Source organism: Vicia villosa, unplaced genomic scaffold (assembly GCF_029867415.1).
Source record: "Vicia villosa cultivar HV-30 ecotype Madison, WI unplaced genomic scaffold, Vvil1.0 ctg.000794F_1_1, whole genome shotgun sequence".
Classification (NCBI taxonomy): domain Eukaryota; kingdom Viridiplantae; phylum Streptophyta; class Magnoliopsida; order Fabales; family Fabaceae; genus Vicia; species Vicia villosa.
In genome coordinates this window covers 606,719-625,770 of record NW_026705351.1, presented here as the reverse complement: position 1 = coordinate 625,770, position 19,052 = coordinate 606,719, and the positions used below count along the sequence as shown (strand labels likewise).

General features: G+C 33.2%; 2 protein-coding genes across 4 annotated transcripts; one reads left to right on the top strand and one right to left on the bottom strand.

Moving 5' to 3' along the window:
* The first annotated feature begins 976 nt into the window (after nucleotides 1-976).
* Nucleotides 977-3,220, top strand: LOC131631238 (replication protein A 70 kDa DNA-binding subunit C-like). Its single transcript, XM_058902027.1, has 10 exons — nucleotides 977-1,121; nucleotides 1,228-1,371; nucleotides 1,462-1,729; nucleotides 1,813-1,903; nucleotides 2,003-2,130; nucleotides 2,211-2,283; nucleotides 2,369-2,516; nucleotides 2,602-2,759; nucleotides 2,849-2,969; nucleotides 3,041-3,220. Exons 2-10 carry the CDS (start codon nucleotides 1,231-1,233, stop codon nucleotides 3,218-3,220), a joined length of 1,308 nt encoding a protein of 435 aa, XP_058758010.1. The 5' UTR covers nucleotides 977-1,121; nucleotides 1,228-1,230.
* A 915-nt stretch (nucleotides 3,221-4,135) lies between these two features.
* On the bottom strand, nucleotides 4,136-17,148 carry LOC131631253 (uncharacterized). Of its 3 annotated transcripts, XM_058902051.1 has the most exons (18): nucleotides 16,801-17,148; nucleotides 15,932-16,011; nucleotides 15,603-15,653; nucleotides 14,366-14,872; nucleotides 13,962-14,223; nucleotides 12,652-12,713; nucleotides 11,599-11,778; nucleotides 11,212-11,263; nucleotides 10,832-11,116; nucleotides 10,561-10,671; nucleotides 9,454-9,645; nucleotides 8,814-9,089; nucleotides 7,006-7,647; nucleotides 6,024-6,532; nucleotides 5,863-5,923; nucleotides 5,704-5,772; nucleotides 5,320-5,429; nucleotides 4,136-5,217 (listed from the first exon to the last, which is right to left on the bottom strand). In XM_058902051.1, exons 1-17 carry the CDS (start codon nucleotides 16,954-16,956, stop codon nucleotides 5,343-5,345), a joined length of 3,582 nt encoding a protein of 1,193 aa, XP_058758034.1. In that variant the 5' UTR covers nucleotides 16,957-17,148; the 3' UTR covers nucleotides 4,136-5,217; nucleotides 5,320-5,342. The 3 variants fall into 3 exon arrangements, with proteins under 3 accessions (XP_058758034.1, XP_058758033.1, XP_058758035.1); XM_058902050.1 differs by having other exon boundaries at nucleotides 4,139-5,429; nucleotides 16,801-17,147; XM_058902052.1 differs by lacking the exon at nucleotides 11,599-11,778 and having other exon boundaries at nucleotides 4,139-5,429; nucleotides 16,801-17,147.
* Between the last annotated feature and the right edge of the window lie 1,904 nt (nucleotides 17,149-19,052).

Below are 19,052 nucleotides of genomic sequence, written 5' to 3'. Positions count from 1 at the left end.
TAGAGGGCAAGGTAATCCAAACTTTGCCCAAAGAACTTTATACTTTCTGTTGTACCTTTGTTCTCTTTTTTACTTTGGCATCGAAGTATCTTACAGGTACAACCCCTTTTTTCTCTCAACCATCACTGAAGATCAAGTCGTTCGTTGCTGGCCACCTGTTCTGCTCTTCTCAAACATTTTGTCTCAGAGGGCCTGGCATGAATGATCCAACATATGCCTTTGGTGTGACCCGATTTTCTGCTGTAGTGATCACATCAAGGGTTCCCGCTGCTTTCATTGTAGAGCTTTCAATAGACAAGACGTAGTGGATGTTCCAAACATCAATTTTCTCATGCTCTCAATTTTTTTTGGCAATTTCATAGTATATAAAATACAAGGAACTAGACACGTACACTAATCTGGTTTAAGAATTAAGAAAATAATTTCTCATAACTGATGTTACCTAAATGACAATAATCAAGAGAAATTATATCTTACATAGTATTTCTAACTGTTGCGCATTCAGAATTCCATAACGATTCAGTAATAATGATAATCATATGATTATGATACTCTGCAACAATGAGCTTCAAAAAGGTTCTAGACTCTAGTAGCTAAGTCATATCTCTTGTACAAACAATTAAGCACGTATTAGATTTCACCACATGGAAGTAGTAAAGGATAAGTTACCCTTAGGGTGAAGGTTAGGATTCATAAACTCTAGGATTTCAATTGAATCAAGTGATTGTATCAAATCTACTTTTAATATAATAAAGTACAATACATATGAAATCCTATCATTAACCCTCTAATCACCAATTTGAGGGTGATAATCGGGGACACAACGGTAATTGCATAAACCTTAATTAATTTAATTAGAAATATGTATCCCATAATCATTGCATTACTTTTCAGTTGTCCAATTTCTTTTCCATAATTAATATTACTGTCATGCTTTTGTAGATAGTTGTGCAAAGCTGCATGGAATACAGCAAAACCATTTGCACGCTTTTTCTCTTTGGTTGCTCAAGAAAATTTCACTTCTTCTATCATCCTTCTATATATATTATGGCTTTTGATTTCAAGCCCCAAACCCTACATTTGTCTTATCTTCCTCTCCTGTTTCCGCCCATCAATATTAGGTTTTTCTTTTTCACGTAGATTTTGTGCTACATCTTCCATGCCACACTGTTAGTTATTTTTCTAAACGACTATTGTTTTAATCTATCTATTTTTCCATTTCTGCAGAATATGAGTCGTAAATTTGACTGCATAAAAGACATCAGCGACAAGAAGGAAACATGGAGATTGGCTGTTCGAATTATTGATCTATGGAGCGTTGTTAACAGTAAGGGTGCTGAACATCTGGAGATGGTTATCATGGATGCTGCGGTATAAGTATTTCATTTTCGTTTAATGTTGCATTTTTTCATTATTAGCAAGCGATTTCTGGGATTAACCATATTTTACATTCGTTGTTAGGGTGATCGAATTCAAGTTTTGATTCGGGCTGATCATACAAATAAGTGGAAATCAAGAATTCAAGAGAATATGACTTGCATAATCAACAACGGTACTGTATTTGATAACGATTTTCAGTGGAAGCTGTGTGACCATTCAAAGAAATTCGTGTTCCTTGGTGGTACGACCATGAAACACATGGATGTACAAAATATTCCTCCTCTGAAGTATTATTTCAAAGAGTTTTGCGAAATTAATGCAGGCAAATGTCATCTTAACAGACTTGAAGGTAGAAACAAACATTAAGCACGCTTTACTTCTTATAAGGATCCATTTACTTATAACATTTGCCATATTTGATCTCTTTTGCAGATATTATAGGTGTTGTACATGAGATAAACAATATGCAATCAAACACTCCAGGAAAGAAGACATTTGTGGCCCTCAGTCTCAAAGATTTGAGGTATATTTGTTACCCTTAATCCTCTTTCAGTATTTATTTTTCGATTATTATGATTCAATGTAAATTTTTCTTAACTCAATTTTTGGTTTAACATCTCAGCGGTGACATCATTAACTGCACATTATGGGAGAGCTATGGTACTAAGTTTTTGGAATATTATAATGACCCAACTAACACGGGTGCTATTGTCATCATACTAACCCATGCAATGATCAAGGATTCTCAGGGTTTGCTTTTATTTTTTTTTCTGCTGTTGCCTTATCACATTTTTTCAACGATGATGTAAACTTTTTTTTTCTTCAATCAGTATCCAATGCATGGAGTGGTTCAAAGCTGCTAATCAACGAAGACATCCAGGAGATTTCTGAGTTTTTGTCAAAGTATTAACATTAGGCAGTCTTTTATTTCAATTAGTTTTGCATGTTGATTCCAAATTATAGCATGGATTTATTATAATATTCCCAGGTTGCCTGCAAATGAGCAATCCCAAAAGCCTTCGCAATCTGCCAAATCCATGTCTCTTTGGTCTGGTGGATCTCAGTTTACAACACTTGAAAAATTTGTTCATAAGGCAAAGTGCATTCCTTTGAGTCAATTCTGCAAAATCAAACAAGTATAACTCAGAAATTCGTAAATGTATATTCAAGTTGTTAACAATTATCTATATGTATTTGTAATGCTTTTATTTTTATTTTTAGGACATGTTATGTGTTACTGTTGAAACTACCACGAAATTTTATGTATCCAAGCATGGTTGGTTTTACTATGGTTGCACAAAGTGCTCTGTGAAGGCTACTGATTTGAACAATCCATACCAGTGTGTGTGTGGCGAAAATGTTCACAAACCCATACCAAGGTTGTTTGTTGTAATTATTTCTATTTATGACCTTTTAACCCTTTTTGTCTAAGATCACTCAATTATACCTGTATGTATTTATGTAATAGGTACAAAGTTGATATATATGTTTATGACGGTGAATCAAAATTCCGATTTGTATTTTGGGATGCCGACTGTAAGCAGATTATAGGACAATCTGCTGATAGCATGCATAAATCAATGTTAGAGGTATGTTAATAATTTAGTTTCTTTGTAAAATAGTATAATATATGGTTTCTAACATTCTTTTTCAACTTTAGAATGGTGAAGATGATCCCATGGTTTATCCTGACGAGCTTGACATGTTGTTGGAAAAGAAAATGGCTTTGAGAGCTAAAGTACAGCCAACCTTTGGGCAAGCATCTGTGGGAGTTAACAAGTTTCTATCACCATATATACACAAAGGCCTATTACCTATTAGACTTCTCTTTAGTAGGTAAACGTGCAAGAGATTTTGGAAACTGGAGAAATCCACTTTTTCTGTGCATGCAGAACTAAATACAATCAACTCTTTTTAAGAGTATTAATTAATTCCACGTTATTTATATATGAGTCAATTTTTTAATTGTGTGGAAAAAATAATATATTGATGTTTGTTTATTTTATAATGTAATCCAAAACTTAAAGTATTTCTTTTCATACAATATCACACGTTAAGATTCATTAACTTAAAAACTATAAAATAAAGAGTTCTATTTATTTTTTTCTCTTTCATAATTAATAATAATTGTTCATATTTATTTATTCATTTATTTTTTAAAGCTTAAGAAAAAAAACAAAATTTTGGTATTATATAAAGTATTAGTTCTTATAAATAAAAAATTATAATAGTCATACTAACTATATCATTAATTTATATAAATTGATTTAATAAATCACAATATAAAAAAGAAAACAATATTAACATAAAAACTATAAAATAAAGAGTTCTAATGTTTTTTTTTCTCTTTCATAATTAATAATAATTGTTATTGTGTTCTAATTATTTATTTATTTTTTTTTTCATACATATTTCAGATTTAATTCTTAATATTTACGATTTAATTATTTTTATTTATATACATATTTCATTTTGTTTAATATAATTATTTAACCATAACAATATTATATTTATTTAATATTTATAATGTAGTCCACAAATTTTAATAATTTTTTTTGATACATTATCAAACATATAAGATTACTTAATATAAAAAAATATTACATCTATGTTCAAATGTTCTTTTCCTTTCTATCGTAACTATTATTAATAATTTTTTAATTCTAATTATTTATTTATTTATTATTTTTTTTCTGTCAAAATATTTCATTTTTATTTATCAATCATTATGATATGTTGATTATTGTTTATATACATATGTCGTTTTTTTAAAATTTATTATTTAACCATAACAATATTATATCTATTTGATTTTTATACCGACTTTACGTGACCCGTGCGGCGCACGGGTCCTTTACTAGTATTCTTCAAAATATATGACAGATGAATTTCAACTGTGTTTCTTCATTTTAACAAACACCATAATATTTTATCGTTTAACATGCTCTATCTAACTCATTAATCATTGAAGTTTTTTTAATCATTCTCTTATAATTTTTCAAAATCTTTTTCTACCTTTAGGCCTTCCTTCTTCAATCTCAACAGCAAGCATAACAATCAGATAAATAAATCACATAAGAAATTGCCTTCAACAAAGCAATTTTCACTAAAAAACCACTTAATATATCTACACTTTACTTTTTACATATAGATGTTACAACTTCACTCATTGAAGGTCTAAATCATAAAGAACAAATATATTAACATGCATATAATATTATAAATTTATAATTTCAGAAAAGGAGAGCTGTTTGGATGCCTCTAAAAGCAGCACCGCAAACAGCAATCCTATATTAACAATGTACATTTTTTTTTTCTTGACAAGTCCCTCAAGCCAAGCTAAAATAATGGCAATGATATATATAATGCCTTCATGAATGCAAAAAAACTGAAGCTAGGTTGATGGATATGTGATTCTAACAAATTCAGCACAGTTTCATCAAATGTATGACCAGCCAGTAACTGCATGCACACAAAATGTTGAGTCATTTTCTTCCCAAACAAAACAGTGCCTTCACATGATTTACATTTCAGCCAAACAGTTGAAGAACATTTTGTAATAAATTTTCCCATGTTAACTGTTTCTCAGTGGTTGAAAGACATGCTGAAGATGATAACATACAGAAATCAACATGGTGCATGGAGTATTATCAGTAAAAAGATCCACAGGCACTGAGAGGGGCATATTATGTTATGTCAATTATTTCTCAGGAAAATTAACATGAGATCTCACTCAACCTTCTGGCCTCCAGTATATTGCCTTCCAAGATACGGAAAATGAAACATGACTTTGTCTGGAAAGAAGGTTGCAAATCATGTCTGGCTAAGTGTTTCTACCTGTATCATTTGATTGATAGGCGATGAGTGTTGAATGATCCTCAAAATCAGCAGCGATGATTCCTTAGACCAATACAACTATACTACAAACCAACATCACACCTCAGAAAACCAAGGCTTGAACATTACAAATCATATCCAAGATCATTTGCTAGTTGAAGGATGCCTCGCAATTGAAGGTAAGGATTTTCCAACAGTTTTTCATTGTTGCTCTGTGCAGTGTCAATACAGAGCATAATTTAATAATTATACAAGTGAAAGGTTAATAATAAGTCTCTTAAAATACACAGACATTTTGCAAACAAACAAGGGAAAGAAGTGCATCCTACCCTTTGAGAACTATATTTTCAGGATAGAACTTTTTTGAAAAAAAAATAGGATAGAACGAGAATTTGAATAAGATACTCATTTAAATGCAAGAATGTAAATCTCAGATGTATGACTACTAGAAAAGGAACTCCAAGCAAGTTGCTAAAAAGGAAGTACCTGCTGAGCTTTGACAACAAGATTCTGAAGCATGTGTTGATATTCGTCAGGCTTCTCGGTCATCATTCGCTGCAGTGATGAGAGAACGTTACAAATAACGAAAATTGAGAACCTAATGCATGTATAATCAAACAAAAAAAAATGAAAATGAATTCATACCTTCAGAAGAAAAGCAGAAGAGTAATATGCCACCCTGGAATCTGTGTCATCCAAAAGATGCCTGCCAGGTGCAAGAAGGTTCATACTTCATAAAAATATGTCTAAAGGTGATACATATTAAAGCCAAATAATTCATGAAGAGCATTGAAGTTTGCAATTACCTGAAAAATCGTTCTCCACCAACTTCCTTGAAAGCAACTGGATCCGATGTGCATTTACCGACAAGAAGCAGGAGAAGGGTGGCCCTGATATCAGATGTGGCACCAGGCAGGTTTCCTCTTCCTTTGCTTCCAACAGCAATACCCAATGCAATATCATCTGTAGCCGCTCCATCCAATTGTATTAGCGGCCAATATAGCAAAGCAGCAGGAACACGAGCAATTAATTGCATTGGGACAATGGCCTGTCCTTGTAGAAGAAGTGCTGCCATTGCTGCAGTCTCATGATCCATATGATTGTTAATAGGGTAGCTGGATCTGCTACCATATTCTTCCTCATTAGGTCTATCTTTGTGTAAAGTATTTCCTTTAGGGACACTGTTATCATCATCACTCTTTTTGTTTAAACTGAGGCAATTTAAATTATTGTCATGTTGCACGTCATCTCCATGGGCCAGAGCCATAGCAGGGGGTACTCTTAGGCATAATTGGGAGAATAATATATCACACATCTGTTAACAAACAACAATTATTTGAGCAAAACTGGCAAAATATGTTAAATGATATATTTTACAAACAGACGCCCATAAATATTCAAACAGACTATTTTCAAATTGTTCCTCCAACAAGTCACATCATCATCAACAAAACTGGGTTTAAATTTCATTATTTAGATAATAAATGGAAATGTATTCACATGCTTATATGTGTTTTTGTAGACATTAATTTAATTGATCAAGAAACTCTTTTTGATCCAACAAAAACACCGCCAGTTCCTATGAAAATGGGTTCCCAATCTCATCGAAATGGCACAGAATGAGTTTAGCGGCTTTTCTCATTCCTTGACAGCATAAAGAACATGCAGATTTGCTCGCAACAGTTTTTCAAACTTCTACGATTCACCATGTTTTTATAATAATTTATTGCCACAACATGATGATATTCAAGACAAAAAGAGAGGCATTGCGAGTTCAGGAATAATTACTTTCAGAATGTTGGTGGAGTCTGTTTCATATTTATTCGTGCAGTCTTTTTCATTAATCTGAAACAACAAAGCACTGCTCATCATGTCAATCACCGCATGGGCTTTATCAAGATGCCAATCTTTCTTCCTATGCCCAAGATCACTGCGCCTTGATTGTTGCATTTCATACTCGTCTAACAAAAATTTGCATCTCATAAGAAGCCTTTCAAGAACAAATAAGAATCCCCATCTAATATAGTTATGTTTTGACTTTAAAAGCCCACACATAAGTGAAATAGGCAAAGGAGCATCTGGTGTAGCTGAAGAATCGTGTTTTCCAGCTTGACAAATATTCTCCTGGAAGGATTTTATATTTGACCAAATAGTTCCATCTCTTTCTCCACTGATTTCATCAATAAGCAGATCACCTAACCAGGTACACCCATTTTGTCGGTAAGAAAGTCTTTCCGAATGAAGAAGAGAATGTAATGTACTCCATGAGTGCTTTGCCTGCAGACCGATGTCATTTCTTAGAGCAACGCCTTCCATATTTTCAGGAGACCTGTGAGTTTTGGTTATCTGTATCATATGAGAGAACTCTCCTTCCCAATGAGTGAATGAACTTATCATTTCATCAAATTTCTCAGTTACAGTTTCCAAAAGCTGCAAAGATTTAAAGAGAGCAAAAATTTCTAAGTGTAAACTTTTTTTTGTTTTTGGTTACAACAACTCCCGTTTAAAAGTGTAAACTTAATAGCAAATAATAAACCTATATTTGAATCATACATTAATCCTAATATTATTCAGTGCATTAGAGCAGACTTTGGGGTCAAGGAAGATGCAGCTCCATTAAAGCACTAACTTATTTGACCTGTCAGTTTTTTACACTTGCAACCTACTGTTATAGTGTAATGAAGGAAGATCGAAATCCCTGTTAAAATTTCTAAGTCGAAAAGAACAAAATAAGTATTCAATTCTCATAAATATATATAATAACATAATAATGTAGGGTCTTGTTAACTTGTGCCCTTAGGGCACAAGCTAAGGAATCTAAAAATTGAATTTTATCATTGAATATAATATTGACTTTTAAAAGTTAAATGCATGACTTTTAATAAGAATGTTTCTATATTTAGATTTTAACTTGTCTTTAAAGGTACAAGTTAGCATTAGCCTATGATATAATATGATTGGAGAAAGTGTAATATATTGAATGACATATTTATGCTAGAAAAAAAAAACTAAAACAACTCTAACACTTCCTTTTATTAAAAATAAAACTCGTTACTGCTCGATCATCCATGATTCAAGAATATAATATCTGCTACCATCACAATTTTCTCTTAAAAATATAATTAACTCTAGCAAAAGCATATACAACTTAACAGGTCACTTTAACACAACAAAAATGATAGACTTAATTGTTTTACGTATTAACTTTCACTCACGCATCACATATTTTTCCTATTTGTAAATAGTATGAAATTAGATAATGTACATATTATAATAGTAAAAAAAAAAGAAGTTATCTACGTATGAAAAACCTGCCAAAGTAAGGGAGAGTAAGGGGGCAGAAGAGACGTAGAGGAACTCATAGAAAACAATGTAAAAGCATAGCCCTAGCCTGTGGTTGAGATTACAGGGTTAAATGAAAAATGAAAGAAGGATTTGAATAATAGATTGAATGTATATGAATTGACTATACCATGTATACTAAAATTTTTATAACTTCTATTAACAAAGATAGCCACGTAATAATGCATATTCTTTATTTATCATTTTACTTAAAACCATTAAGCCAACAAACAAAAAAGAAAAGGACAAAGTACCGTATTTAAACGTTTGCTGTTGGGATATCTGGACAGTGAAGATGCAATTGATCTTCTCAAAAGCTCCCCAATCCCTTCTACCCCAAGTTTAACAGAAATATAAAATGCCTCAGCTGCATTTGTTTGAGCGAGCAGGCTAGCGAGTGGTCGGATCTCATCATCACTATATTCGTTGGCTCTTGTAGCTACACATGTTTCATTAATTTGGTGCAAGACATAGTCAAAAAGTATCGAATACAAATTTTTCCTCTCTTCTTTGGAGTTCACAAGGGCATACTGCGTCCAACACAAAAAAGAAGGGTGAAAATTCTTCGTCGGTGACAAATAACAAAATAACTAAGGGACTTCAGTTCAGGACTTGACTCTACACTTTATACTCGTGTAATATTAAAAACCAGACTCTTATATTTCAAACAACATGAAAATTAATATTGGAAACAACAAACAATAATAAAGAATACGACACATTCACGACCTTAAATATCCAACTCAAGGAACAGAATGATTGTTAAGTATTGTCATTCTTTTATCCAAAAACTTTGGAGAATGTGTAATATTTGAGAAACAGTTCACTATCAGCTCCTATGTTCAACACCTATCTTTAGGGAGACATATGAATTATACCAATAATAAACCATACCTCAAGAAAAAGAAATTGAACTCCACCAATCATATCAAGTTGATTCACAAGAAACTTTGGTGTGATAGGTACAGGCTCAATGGCTTCATCAGAAACTTCATAAAACATGTTCGCTAAAATGGAAATAAGCTTGCAATGAACTAATTCTGCCCAAGAATTCTTCCTGCTGATTTGTATAAGTGCTTTGATAACCTGAAGGCATATGGTATATAAATATATTAATGGTTTTATCTTTATACTGGCATTAAGCACATTATTGATCAAATTAAAGCAATGAATACCTAAAGACTCGAGCCAAAAAAAAAACCAATTCACAAACTCCCATCAAAAAAAAGTTCATGGCTTATTTTGGGAATGAATTGGACCTAGCCCAAATTCTAACCTGACAAGTAAGCCCATCCTAAATTTGTTATTGCGTCACCTGTATTTGTCCACATGTCCTAGACATGAGGGGAAGTTTTGAGATCCCACGTCAAATAGAGAAGAAGGTGTTGGAGGTTAAAATGACGGAGGTTAGAATTTCTAATGATATGATTAATTTAATTTGAAATGAAGTGAAGAAGTTTAAAAAATAAACATGAATACTTGCGAGGAGAAAAAATGCAATGTGTAATGAAAAGGAACTCCAACACTGACCATTTTCCCACTACCTTATACGAGCAAACTACGGGACATCTTTAATATGGATGAGTTTTTGACAGAATCAAGTGAAATACCAAAGAAACTGGAGTGGACTTCAACAATCGATTTTATTGTTACAGTGATAAGAAAAGAAATGAAAGGTAAAATTGGTGATATATAAATGAAAAGGATCACAGATGTAATATAATGAGAGAAAATTGGAATCAGTAACTGAAAGAATGAGACAAATGGGGAGTATTTTCACAGTGACGAATGAGATAGTTCTAGTCACTTGCTTTAAATGGGTAGCTAGCTATGGACCAGGACATAGAAGGGAGGGAAATAAGAAAGCAAATGATACAGCAAGAACCAGGTGGCGTTGAAATTTGAAAAAAATATTGCATATTAAACGAGAAGGGACAACTCAATAGAAAACAGTATGGAACAAAACCAGGATAAACTGAAAAAATCATTTCTCATTCTCACCCTGATGTCAAGAACTTTCAATCGTTTTCTCTGGATCTTTCCTCTATCACAGACAAAATAAAGCAAACAACTAAGTGCGGATGCCCAGATAGATTCCTCCTTTTCTTCAATCTGTATCGAGAACAGCAAAGCTAGACCATCATGAAAAATAAGCGAATAGATAGACAATACAATTGTTATAAGAATCATCATATGAAATAAACATTATTTTTTCTTGTTAATCCACCAAAATAACTTTAGTGATCAATAGGGAAAGGAGGATCAATTATACCTGCACGAGAAGAAGTAGTATCTCATACAAAATATTTAAAATCCAAGATTCTAAATTATCCATTGCAGAGAAATTGTCCAATTTGCTAGAAAAGTTTCCTTTTCTACTCCCTTGGGCCATAAGTTGAATGTTACTCTCAAATAAGGATTCTTGAGAATATTCTTCTTCAATTGTGGAAGTGTCATCAGCTATCATTGGTTCTAGAAGATGAGCATGAACCCCAAGATTTAGAATTAAATCAAATGCTCGAGCCCTGCATGCGGTTTTGGAAGAACTAAGCATCTCCTGAAAGATGTATTGAAAATTAAATTAGTAACAAAAGCATTTAATAGTATTGTCAATTTTATAATTTTAAAAAGAGTACTATGTGAATGCGTCACCTCAAGCAAAGTAAGAGTGAGCGGAGTAGCTATCCGAGAATCCAGAACATACCTATAAAATAATATATTTTCCAGCCATCATACATGATCAATTCACAGAGCAGCGCACCGACTATTGAAATGTAAACAATAATGCCATATTAGTTTCCTCTGATGTTTGATATCAGTCCCTTCCATTTCTGTACTTAGAAAATTATTTTTTATCTCCCTATTTGTTTTCAAGTTGATTAGGCAGGATTCACAGAATAATATTTTAAGAATAGAAATCAGGAATATGCAATCAAGTTTTAATACATGCATTAGAACTGAGAGAGATATGATATGAGGTCAACAGATGGTAACAAATAAAGGAGAAAAGCACGGGCATACAAGTGCATTGAAACATACATGTCAATAATTAGTTTTATAAGAACGCTCACAGCAACATCCATTGATGGTTTTCCACTGTTATTGGTTAGCCTAGTTGACATTGTCGTGAAATTGGTATTTGGAGTAGAAATCTCTGAGCAAACTGCAGCAATAACTTCACATAACTCAGCAGGGTTCAATCGCAAAGGTTGTTGCTCACTGGTAAGCATATGATAATATCTTGTGAGAGATGTAGAGAAGAATAGAATAAGACAATCACAAATAACTAATGTCTGATCAACAAGTGTAAACTACTTCTATGAACAGTATTTAATTTTATGTTCAAGAAGTGCAATTAACAATGATCTTTTTTTAAAATATTTAAAAACATATATGGTTAAGTAAGCAGAAAGTAAGGAAATGAGCAGAAACAGACTTGTAGAATCAGAAAGGAAGAGGATGAGGAGGTGAACAAGAGCATGATAGTGATAAATCCCAAAGGTTATTATCATTATTATATATACATGTGAAATATGCTTGCATACTTTCATCGCTATGCACATATTACGGGACTTACTAAAAGAATACCAAACAAAACATATATTACCAAACAGGTAATATGGAAATACAAGCTACGAGGAGAGATTTAAACATACTTTGAATATACACAAATTTTAAAGACAATTTGTGTTGAAAAACATATACCTTAATTAAAGACGGCAAATAAAAAAACAGAGAATAACAATTAATAATTGAATATGAAATATTCGATCCAGAGTGAACTATAAAATCATATTGAGTCTTTTTAAGTAAAGTTATAAAAGTTATAAGCTCTAGAATCGCATATTGTCTTAAACAAAATGCCCACCATTAAACTTAAATATATATCTTATAGGTCTTAACTCTAATTCAACAATAAAAAAAATTCTAAATCTGAATAGAAAAACAATTACAGCAATTTGAAATGTTCAAAGCAATATTCAACTGAATATCTGTATTATACTGATATGGCATCCAATTTGGTATGGAGAGAGCATATACATAAATAATACTAATTGTTGTAAGTTTTTTATGAGGGATTTCTTTAAATACCTGTAACAACGATATTGGAAGAGCTGTCGAGCTCGAGGACGGAATGTACTCGCAGGAAAGTCCTCCCTGAAAGAATCATTATGCTCTTAACAGAAAACCATATCATCAAATGCATTTAGTAAATCAAAAGTAGTGAAAAAATAAACATCCTTATTATTCATCTTGTGACCACGAGTAAAAATAACATTAAATGTAGTAAAGGAATTCAACTAATTTAATTAATTGTCATAATATCTTATTAAAAAATATTACCTCCGTCCCAAATTATAAGACGTTTTGGGCATTTCACACATATTAAGAAATATAATTATTACTTTATGGAAAGTGAAATGACGTATAACTTTACAAAAATGCCCTCAATAATTATATTGGAAAGCGAAATTAAAAGAGTATGAAAAAGGAAGAGTAATAAATGATAGAGGGTATATTGGAAAAATTGTATTAATGTTGCATTGAAATTTTAAAGTGATTTATAATTTGGGACAAATTTTTTCTCCAAAGCGTCTTATAATTTGGAACGGAGGGAGTAGTATTTTAATTAATATAACATTTAGGTTTTTATGGATATTTGCTGTCGACGAGGTCACTGCCAAACAAAATCAAAATTACTGCATAAACAGCCTCGGTCTTTTATATACCGAATAAGATGCATCTACAAAATAGGAAATAATAAATTACAGCATCAAAAAAAATAAGTGACTCTATAGGTAAACATAAAAAGAGGAGAAGACATAAGAAAAGAGATCAAGATTCACTCATGCACTCTGGAACTGACTTAGGAAAGCTAGCCTTCGCCCAAAAATAAAGGAAGGCAGCCAAGCCGAAAGGCCTACAAAGAATATCGTTTATGAACAGGCCCATGGGTTGTCAGTTGAGAAGGAAGTCTCTATTGAATTGATCATATAAAAAAAGGATAGAAATGGAATCGGTTGTTTAAGTTGGAAGATCAGATGTTTTGAGCGGAGAATCGGGTTCTGCTAAGGACCACAAACAGAAACCCTGAGTTTATAAAATCAACACAACTAAGCTCTCAAATCCTTCTCTTCGAATCACAGGGATTCATACTCCTATGTTTTTTACCCAAATTATCTAGGTCAAGTACTAGGGAAGGAAAGTATAACTAGTACAAGCCCAAGAAAGTAATAGTTCTAAGGATTAACATAAATATTCATTGAGGGTTAGACATTTCCTAGCATGCAATTAATGAAACAAGGTCTAAACTTCACCAAATTCATTGAAAAAGCAAAGATGAAACGAACATAAAAAGGATAATAAAAATATTAGAGTAAGAGTATATTTGATAGAAGAACATGCCAAACTTGACGAGGCCCTGTTTTGATGTGTTTATATGCTGCTATTGCTCTCAGGTGAGGACGAGCCGATGAAGAATTAGTAATTGATGTTACTGGAGAGGACTGCAATAGTTGATTTAGATAAGGCATATCATCAGTTCCAAAATATTTCCGCGGTTGCCCCTTCATCTTAGACTCAATGCCTCCTACAAGTAGAGCCGCAGCACCTACTTCTAAGAAATTATGTGCTCTCGTTTCTTGTAAACCCACAGCATTATCACTGTATTAAAACATATTTAAAAACATGAGCTGCAGTGGGATAAATCACAAGAATAGTAGAAACATGAGCTGCAGTATAGATTAAGCCATTAATAAAACATCTAAAACATGTAGATCAACAAAAGGTATAAAATTATGTTTACTTTTCAGCTAGCATTGATGGTGACTGCTGCTTCTCAAGCCAACGCCATTGTAGAACATCATGGGCAATGAACCCGAGTTTGTCTTTTTCATCAAAATTTTCAATTTTAGATAATTTTGAAATAGATGAAGTGATTGAATCCTTCTCTGCCGTTTCTTGGATGCTTGCTGGATATAGTTGGGAACTGAGGGATTTATCTAACAATGATGACAATGTCGGAAGTGATTGTCCTGATGCGGAAGAAGGTCTTGAAAATGTAGATGGCTGAAAAAGTCGCTTTGGAATGTGTTGTGCCACTAGGGAACGCACATAACTCAGTGACTTCACAATAGCCTCAGAAGCAAATTTAGATATGGACAAAGGAGATTTATTTTTTAGTGTTGTTGATGCACAAGATTGTTGGTTCAAAGATCTTGACCATGGTGGATTTAGGTTATTATCACATTCAGCAATAATGGTTAAGCAAAAATGGTCTATCTGCAGTAAAGTCTCCTCACTTGGGTTGTATCTGTAATAATTAATAAGATTAGAACTCTTAACAGCATAAGTAGCAAATGACAAAGAAGGTAAGAATGGAATCATGTTAGTTGCATGTATGAATCTCGAAAAGATACATTGAAGTCATCACTTATCATGAAAAGAGTATATAAACAGGAAGCAAAATTAGCAGCACTTCCAAAGGACAAAGAAGGTAAGAATGGAATCATGTTAGTTGCATGTATGAATCTTGAAAAAATTACATTGAAGTTATGAATAAAAGAATATATAAACAAGAAGCAAAATCAGCAGCACTTCCAAAGGATTACTGACACCCCTCCCCACCCGCCCAAAAACAAGGAAAAACAAGAAACAAAAGTGGAGAACGTCCAGCTAGATTAAGCTCTAAACAAAAATAGCTCTGAAGTTCACAAAAATATTTAAAATACTCCAAGAATATATGCTAATGTTCACATAAAGTTACTAAGCAGATTACAAGTCTAGAATGCAAACAGAACATTCAAATCCATGGGAAAGAATGCTGAGAGTATGCAGTAGCAACACTCTTCTTTCTGGAATCACTTTAATGATTGGGAGTGGTGGTAGGGAGTGTTAAAAATATGACCTTTTTATAAAGAAATAACTGAGCATAAATATTGCAATATGCAGTTTGAAGAAGTGAGGACTGTAGAGAGATAGACAATGCATCACATATAAAATGTTTTGAAGCAATAGAATGTCCATTTGTTCAAGTTACATACCTTAGAAGATACCGTTTCAAAATTGTTACACACCTTGTGACAACTGCAGGACTGGTAAAACAAGGGTCGATGTCAGCAGCAGATAATGGAAATTTAAAATGGTTCATGGGATACTAGACTTCAGAAGCAAATAAAGAAAATGAAACAATAAACAACGTAAATCTAAATCAGAAGTAAGACAGATGCATAATAATGAACAAGTCTAAAAATTACAAGCCCCTCCTCCATGTGAACAATTTGATGCATTAGAAGAATAATGGTTTTATGCAAACCAGACAGTATAGCTAACTACCCAGTACCAACTATCAACAAACAAATGCAACAATTACCTTCGCACCCTCTCAGCCATGGTATATTCCAAAATTGCACTATAAGCCAGGTCCGTGGTTGCAGGGGCTGCCAGATAGTCCTGCCATCACGCAGTTTAGTCCTAAAATTAGTGAAGCTAAAGGCATGGTGTGAATTGAATATTGTTACGAATGTCATATTGAATGAGAGATGCCCCGAATATTTATAAGTGGAGACAATCCTTCCCTTAAAAATCGGTTTTGTAAGTATGAGTTAGACCTAACTCAATTTCTAAAAATATCAAATACCAAGGCACTGTAAATATCAACCAGTCATGGTATATACCAAATGACAAGGAAACAATAAAGTTATGTACAAAAAAGATTAGTTGGATTTTAAATACTTGATCATTATCAGTAAAATGATGAAACGAAGGAAAACAAGGGAATGTCATTTGCATAAAAATTATACAACAAATCACAATTATTTTCCCCAGCAAAACACATTATTCACGGTCTACGAAGCACGGACATCGGAAATATGACACCAACACTGACACGTCAACACCGATATAATTTGAAAAAATAAATAAGTTAAACGTAATCACAAATGTCCAGGATACTGATACTGACACACATTTCTTCAGAGGTGTCGATGCTATAGAGTTCATAGCGATGAAATCATTGAAAATTAGAATTGTTCAAGAGATTAAAGTAGAAAACTAAGTTGTAAGAATGAATAACTGCTAATTAACTTTCAGAACATGAATAAACTAAGATTAATGATCACTTGATCCTACTTTCTATTGTTAGTTATCAATAGAGAAACCTCAATTGCTAGAGCGACGAAGAGTCCGTAATTAAGATTTATATGAAGCTATGGAAAGATGGAAAAAGAAAGAGGAACGAACCCGAAGGACTCTGGAAGGTTCGACGGCGGAAGAGAGAGAGGATGAGAGGCAGTCGGCGACGGCGCGAAGGAGAGGCTCCGGAAGTTTTTTGAGGAAAGAGGATCTCAGCCTTGATATGGTTGTTAACTGAATCCGTGAGGTGGCGGAAGAAGACATGTCAATTTTGTGATCGGAATTGGAATTCTCCTTCACTCAGTAAAATAACTGTAACAGAATTGTATGAAATTGGAGTTTCATTACATCACACGCTGCATATTTGAATTTGAATCATATCCAAAAATAAATTAATTTAATTAATAATAGTAAAGTGAAAGAAAATGATTCGTTCGTGTGAACTGTGAATGAGTCTGAGTCACTACGTACACACCTGATTATATGAGGTGACATTGCATGTGCTGTGCTACCAAAACATAATTTAATTAATTAATTAAACACTTTATAGTGTATAGTATTCGGTTAATTAATGTGCAGGTCCATTTTTAGGGTTATTTCCTTGTAGAGGATCTCTTCTACAATGTGAATGTGACTTTCTACTTTTTGACTTTGACAAATAATATCATTAAATAACTAAATATGAGGTTTTAAATTTTAATATGCATACTTAAAATAGTTTCATGGTCTAATTAAATATCCGTTTTGTCTAATTAAAGAAAGAAAGTCTAGAATTTAGAATACCTAGTGAAAATTTCTGTTGAGTACATGTCGTTGTCGTTTTTAGAAGAGGGGTACAGTATAAATGTCCGCAATTGATGGAATGTGTTGGTTGCCGAATTTGGAAGTATCTTTTACTCCATATGTGCCTTTAAATGAGCTTCACTACTTTTGTTTTTTTATGGGAAAATTAATTCCATTAAGGAGAAAGAACATGATCAGTCAATTCCACAATGGATAGCCTCTGATCCAAATTTTCAAACCATACATTTTCCTTAACCCAACTTAATTATGAGTATTAACATTGTGTGATCTGCTCAGAAACATGATAGAAACAACTTTAAAACTACTTAGATAATACCTACAGTTTGCAGCTAAGGGTTCAAGGATAGTAATACGGATAATGGAATTAATACGATCCGTATCCATATTGAATGAGGACTCTCTCCAGCTTTAGCTCCTGTGCAAGAAGAAGACTCCATCTGATTACTAGTATTTTAGCAACACTAGGTTCTATTGATATGTTCTCTTTCCTATTGGCAGTAAGGATCACTTTTTTGTCATGGTTCTTGATGATGCAGCTAAAAAAAACAAAACTATCATTGAACACTTCTGCGTCAATCTGCAAAACAAACACATCCTTAGGGGTGGCTTCCAATTCTCTATACACAGAGTCATCTTTTTCTTGGCACCATTATCAGGATTCCATTTATTGGTTTTTAGCACACACTCAAACGCCTTCTCCACCATCCTTTTCGGGTTCACATGTTTTTGTTGGTAGAGTTGCATGTTCTGTGAATTCTAGATTTTTCACAGCATTCTACATAACAATTGAGAGCTTAAAAGATCACCACAAGTCAAAAAATTCAACATCCAGTCGTTGATTTCCATTGTAGCAGGGATGCGGTAACCCAAAATAGAATAAAAGCAAGTTTGTTTTGCAAACTCATAATGCATGAAGAGGTGGTGTGTTGATTCAACAACAGAGTGACAGAGAGGACGAAGAGTGTCTAACATGGTAATTTTTTTAGGAGATTTTCTTTGGTGAGCAAATTTTTTTTGCAAGCCTCCATAGGAAGTTGAGAATTCTGGTCTGAAGATGAGAGAGTGCCAAATTTGCTTCCAAATCTTTTGACGAGGAACGCACGAGGGACTAGGATTTTATGCCAATTTGTTTAGATTGCTGAAATGGTACGCAGACCAGACTAAATACTCTCCATTTTTCCTGGGGTGCCAAATTAGCTTATCTTCTGGTTGCCGGAGGGATAGAAGGATGTTGGTAATTTGTTTAGCTTCCTCCACATCAAAACAAGACAAAACCGGCTCCTTCTTCTAAGAACTCAAGTCGTTGTAAATAAGCTCAGTCACTTTCGTATCCATCTCTAGGCCACACACAAAACCCATGATTTTGAAGCCTGCATTTTCAGGAAGTCAACTATCCTTGCAAACTTTCACCTTCTATCCATTACATATCCTTCATTGAGCACCCTTGGATATTAAATCTCTAGCACTAAGGATACTCCTCTCACGTAACTCAGGGCGAAGCCAAAAGAATTTTCTGCAATAGAACTTCTAGGATAATATCTGCTTTTAAAAACCTT

Excerpts from the sequence above, each read along its gene's own strand:
- LOC131631238 (XM_058902027.1), top strand. The coding sequence starts at position 1,231 with ATGAGTCGTAAATTTGACTGCATAAAAGACATCAGCGACAAGAAGGAA. Across the intron at positions 1,372-1,461 it reads TGGTTATCATGGATGCTGCG|GGTGATCGAATTCAAGTTTT; the intron begins GTATAAGTATTT and ends ATTCGTTGTTAG. Across the intron at positions 1,730-1,812 it reads TCATCTTAACAGACTTGAAG|ATATTATAGGTGTTGTACAT; the intron begins GTAGAAACAAAC and ends TCTCTTTTGCAG.
- LOC131631253 (XM_058902051.1), bottom strand. The coding sequence starts at position 16,956 with ATGTCTTCTTCCGCCACCTCACGGATTCAGTTAACAACCATATCAAGG. Across the intron at positions 14,224-14,365 it reads CCATCAATGCTAGCTGAAAA|TGATAATGCTGTGGGTTTAC; the intron begins GTAAACATAATT and ends GTTTTAATACAG. Across the intron at positions 7,648-8,813 it reads ACAGCAAACGTTTAAATACG|CTTTTGGAAACTGTAACTGA; the intron begins GTACTTTGTCCT and ends AAATCTTTGCAG.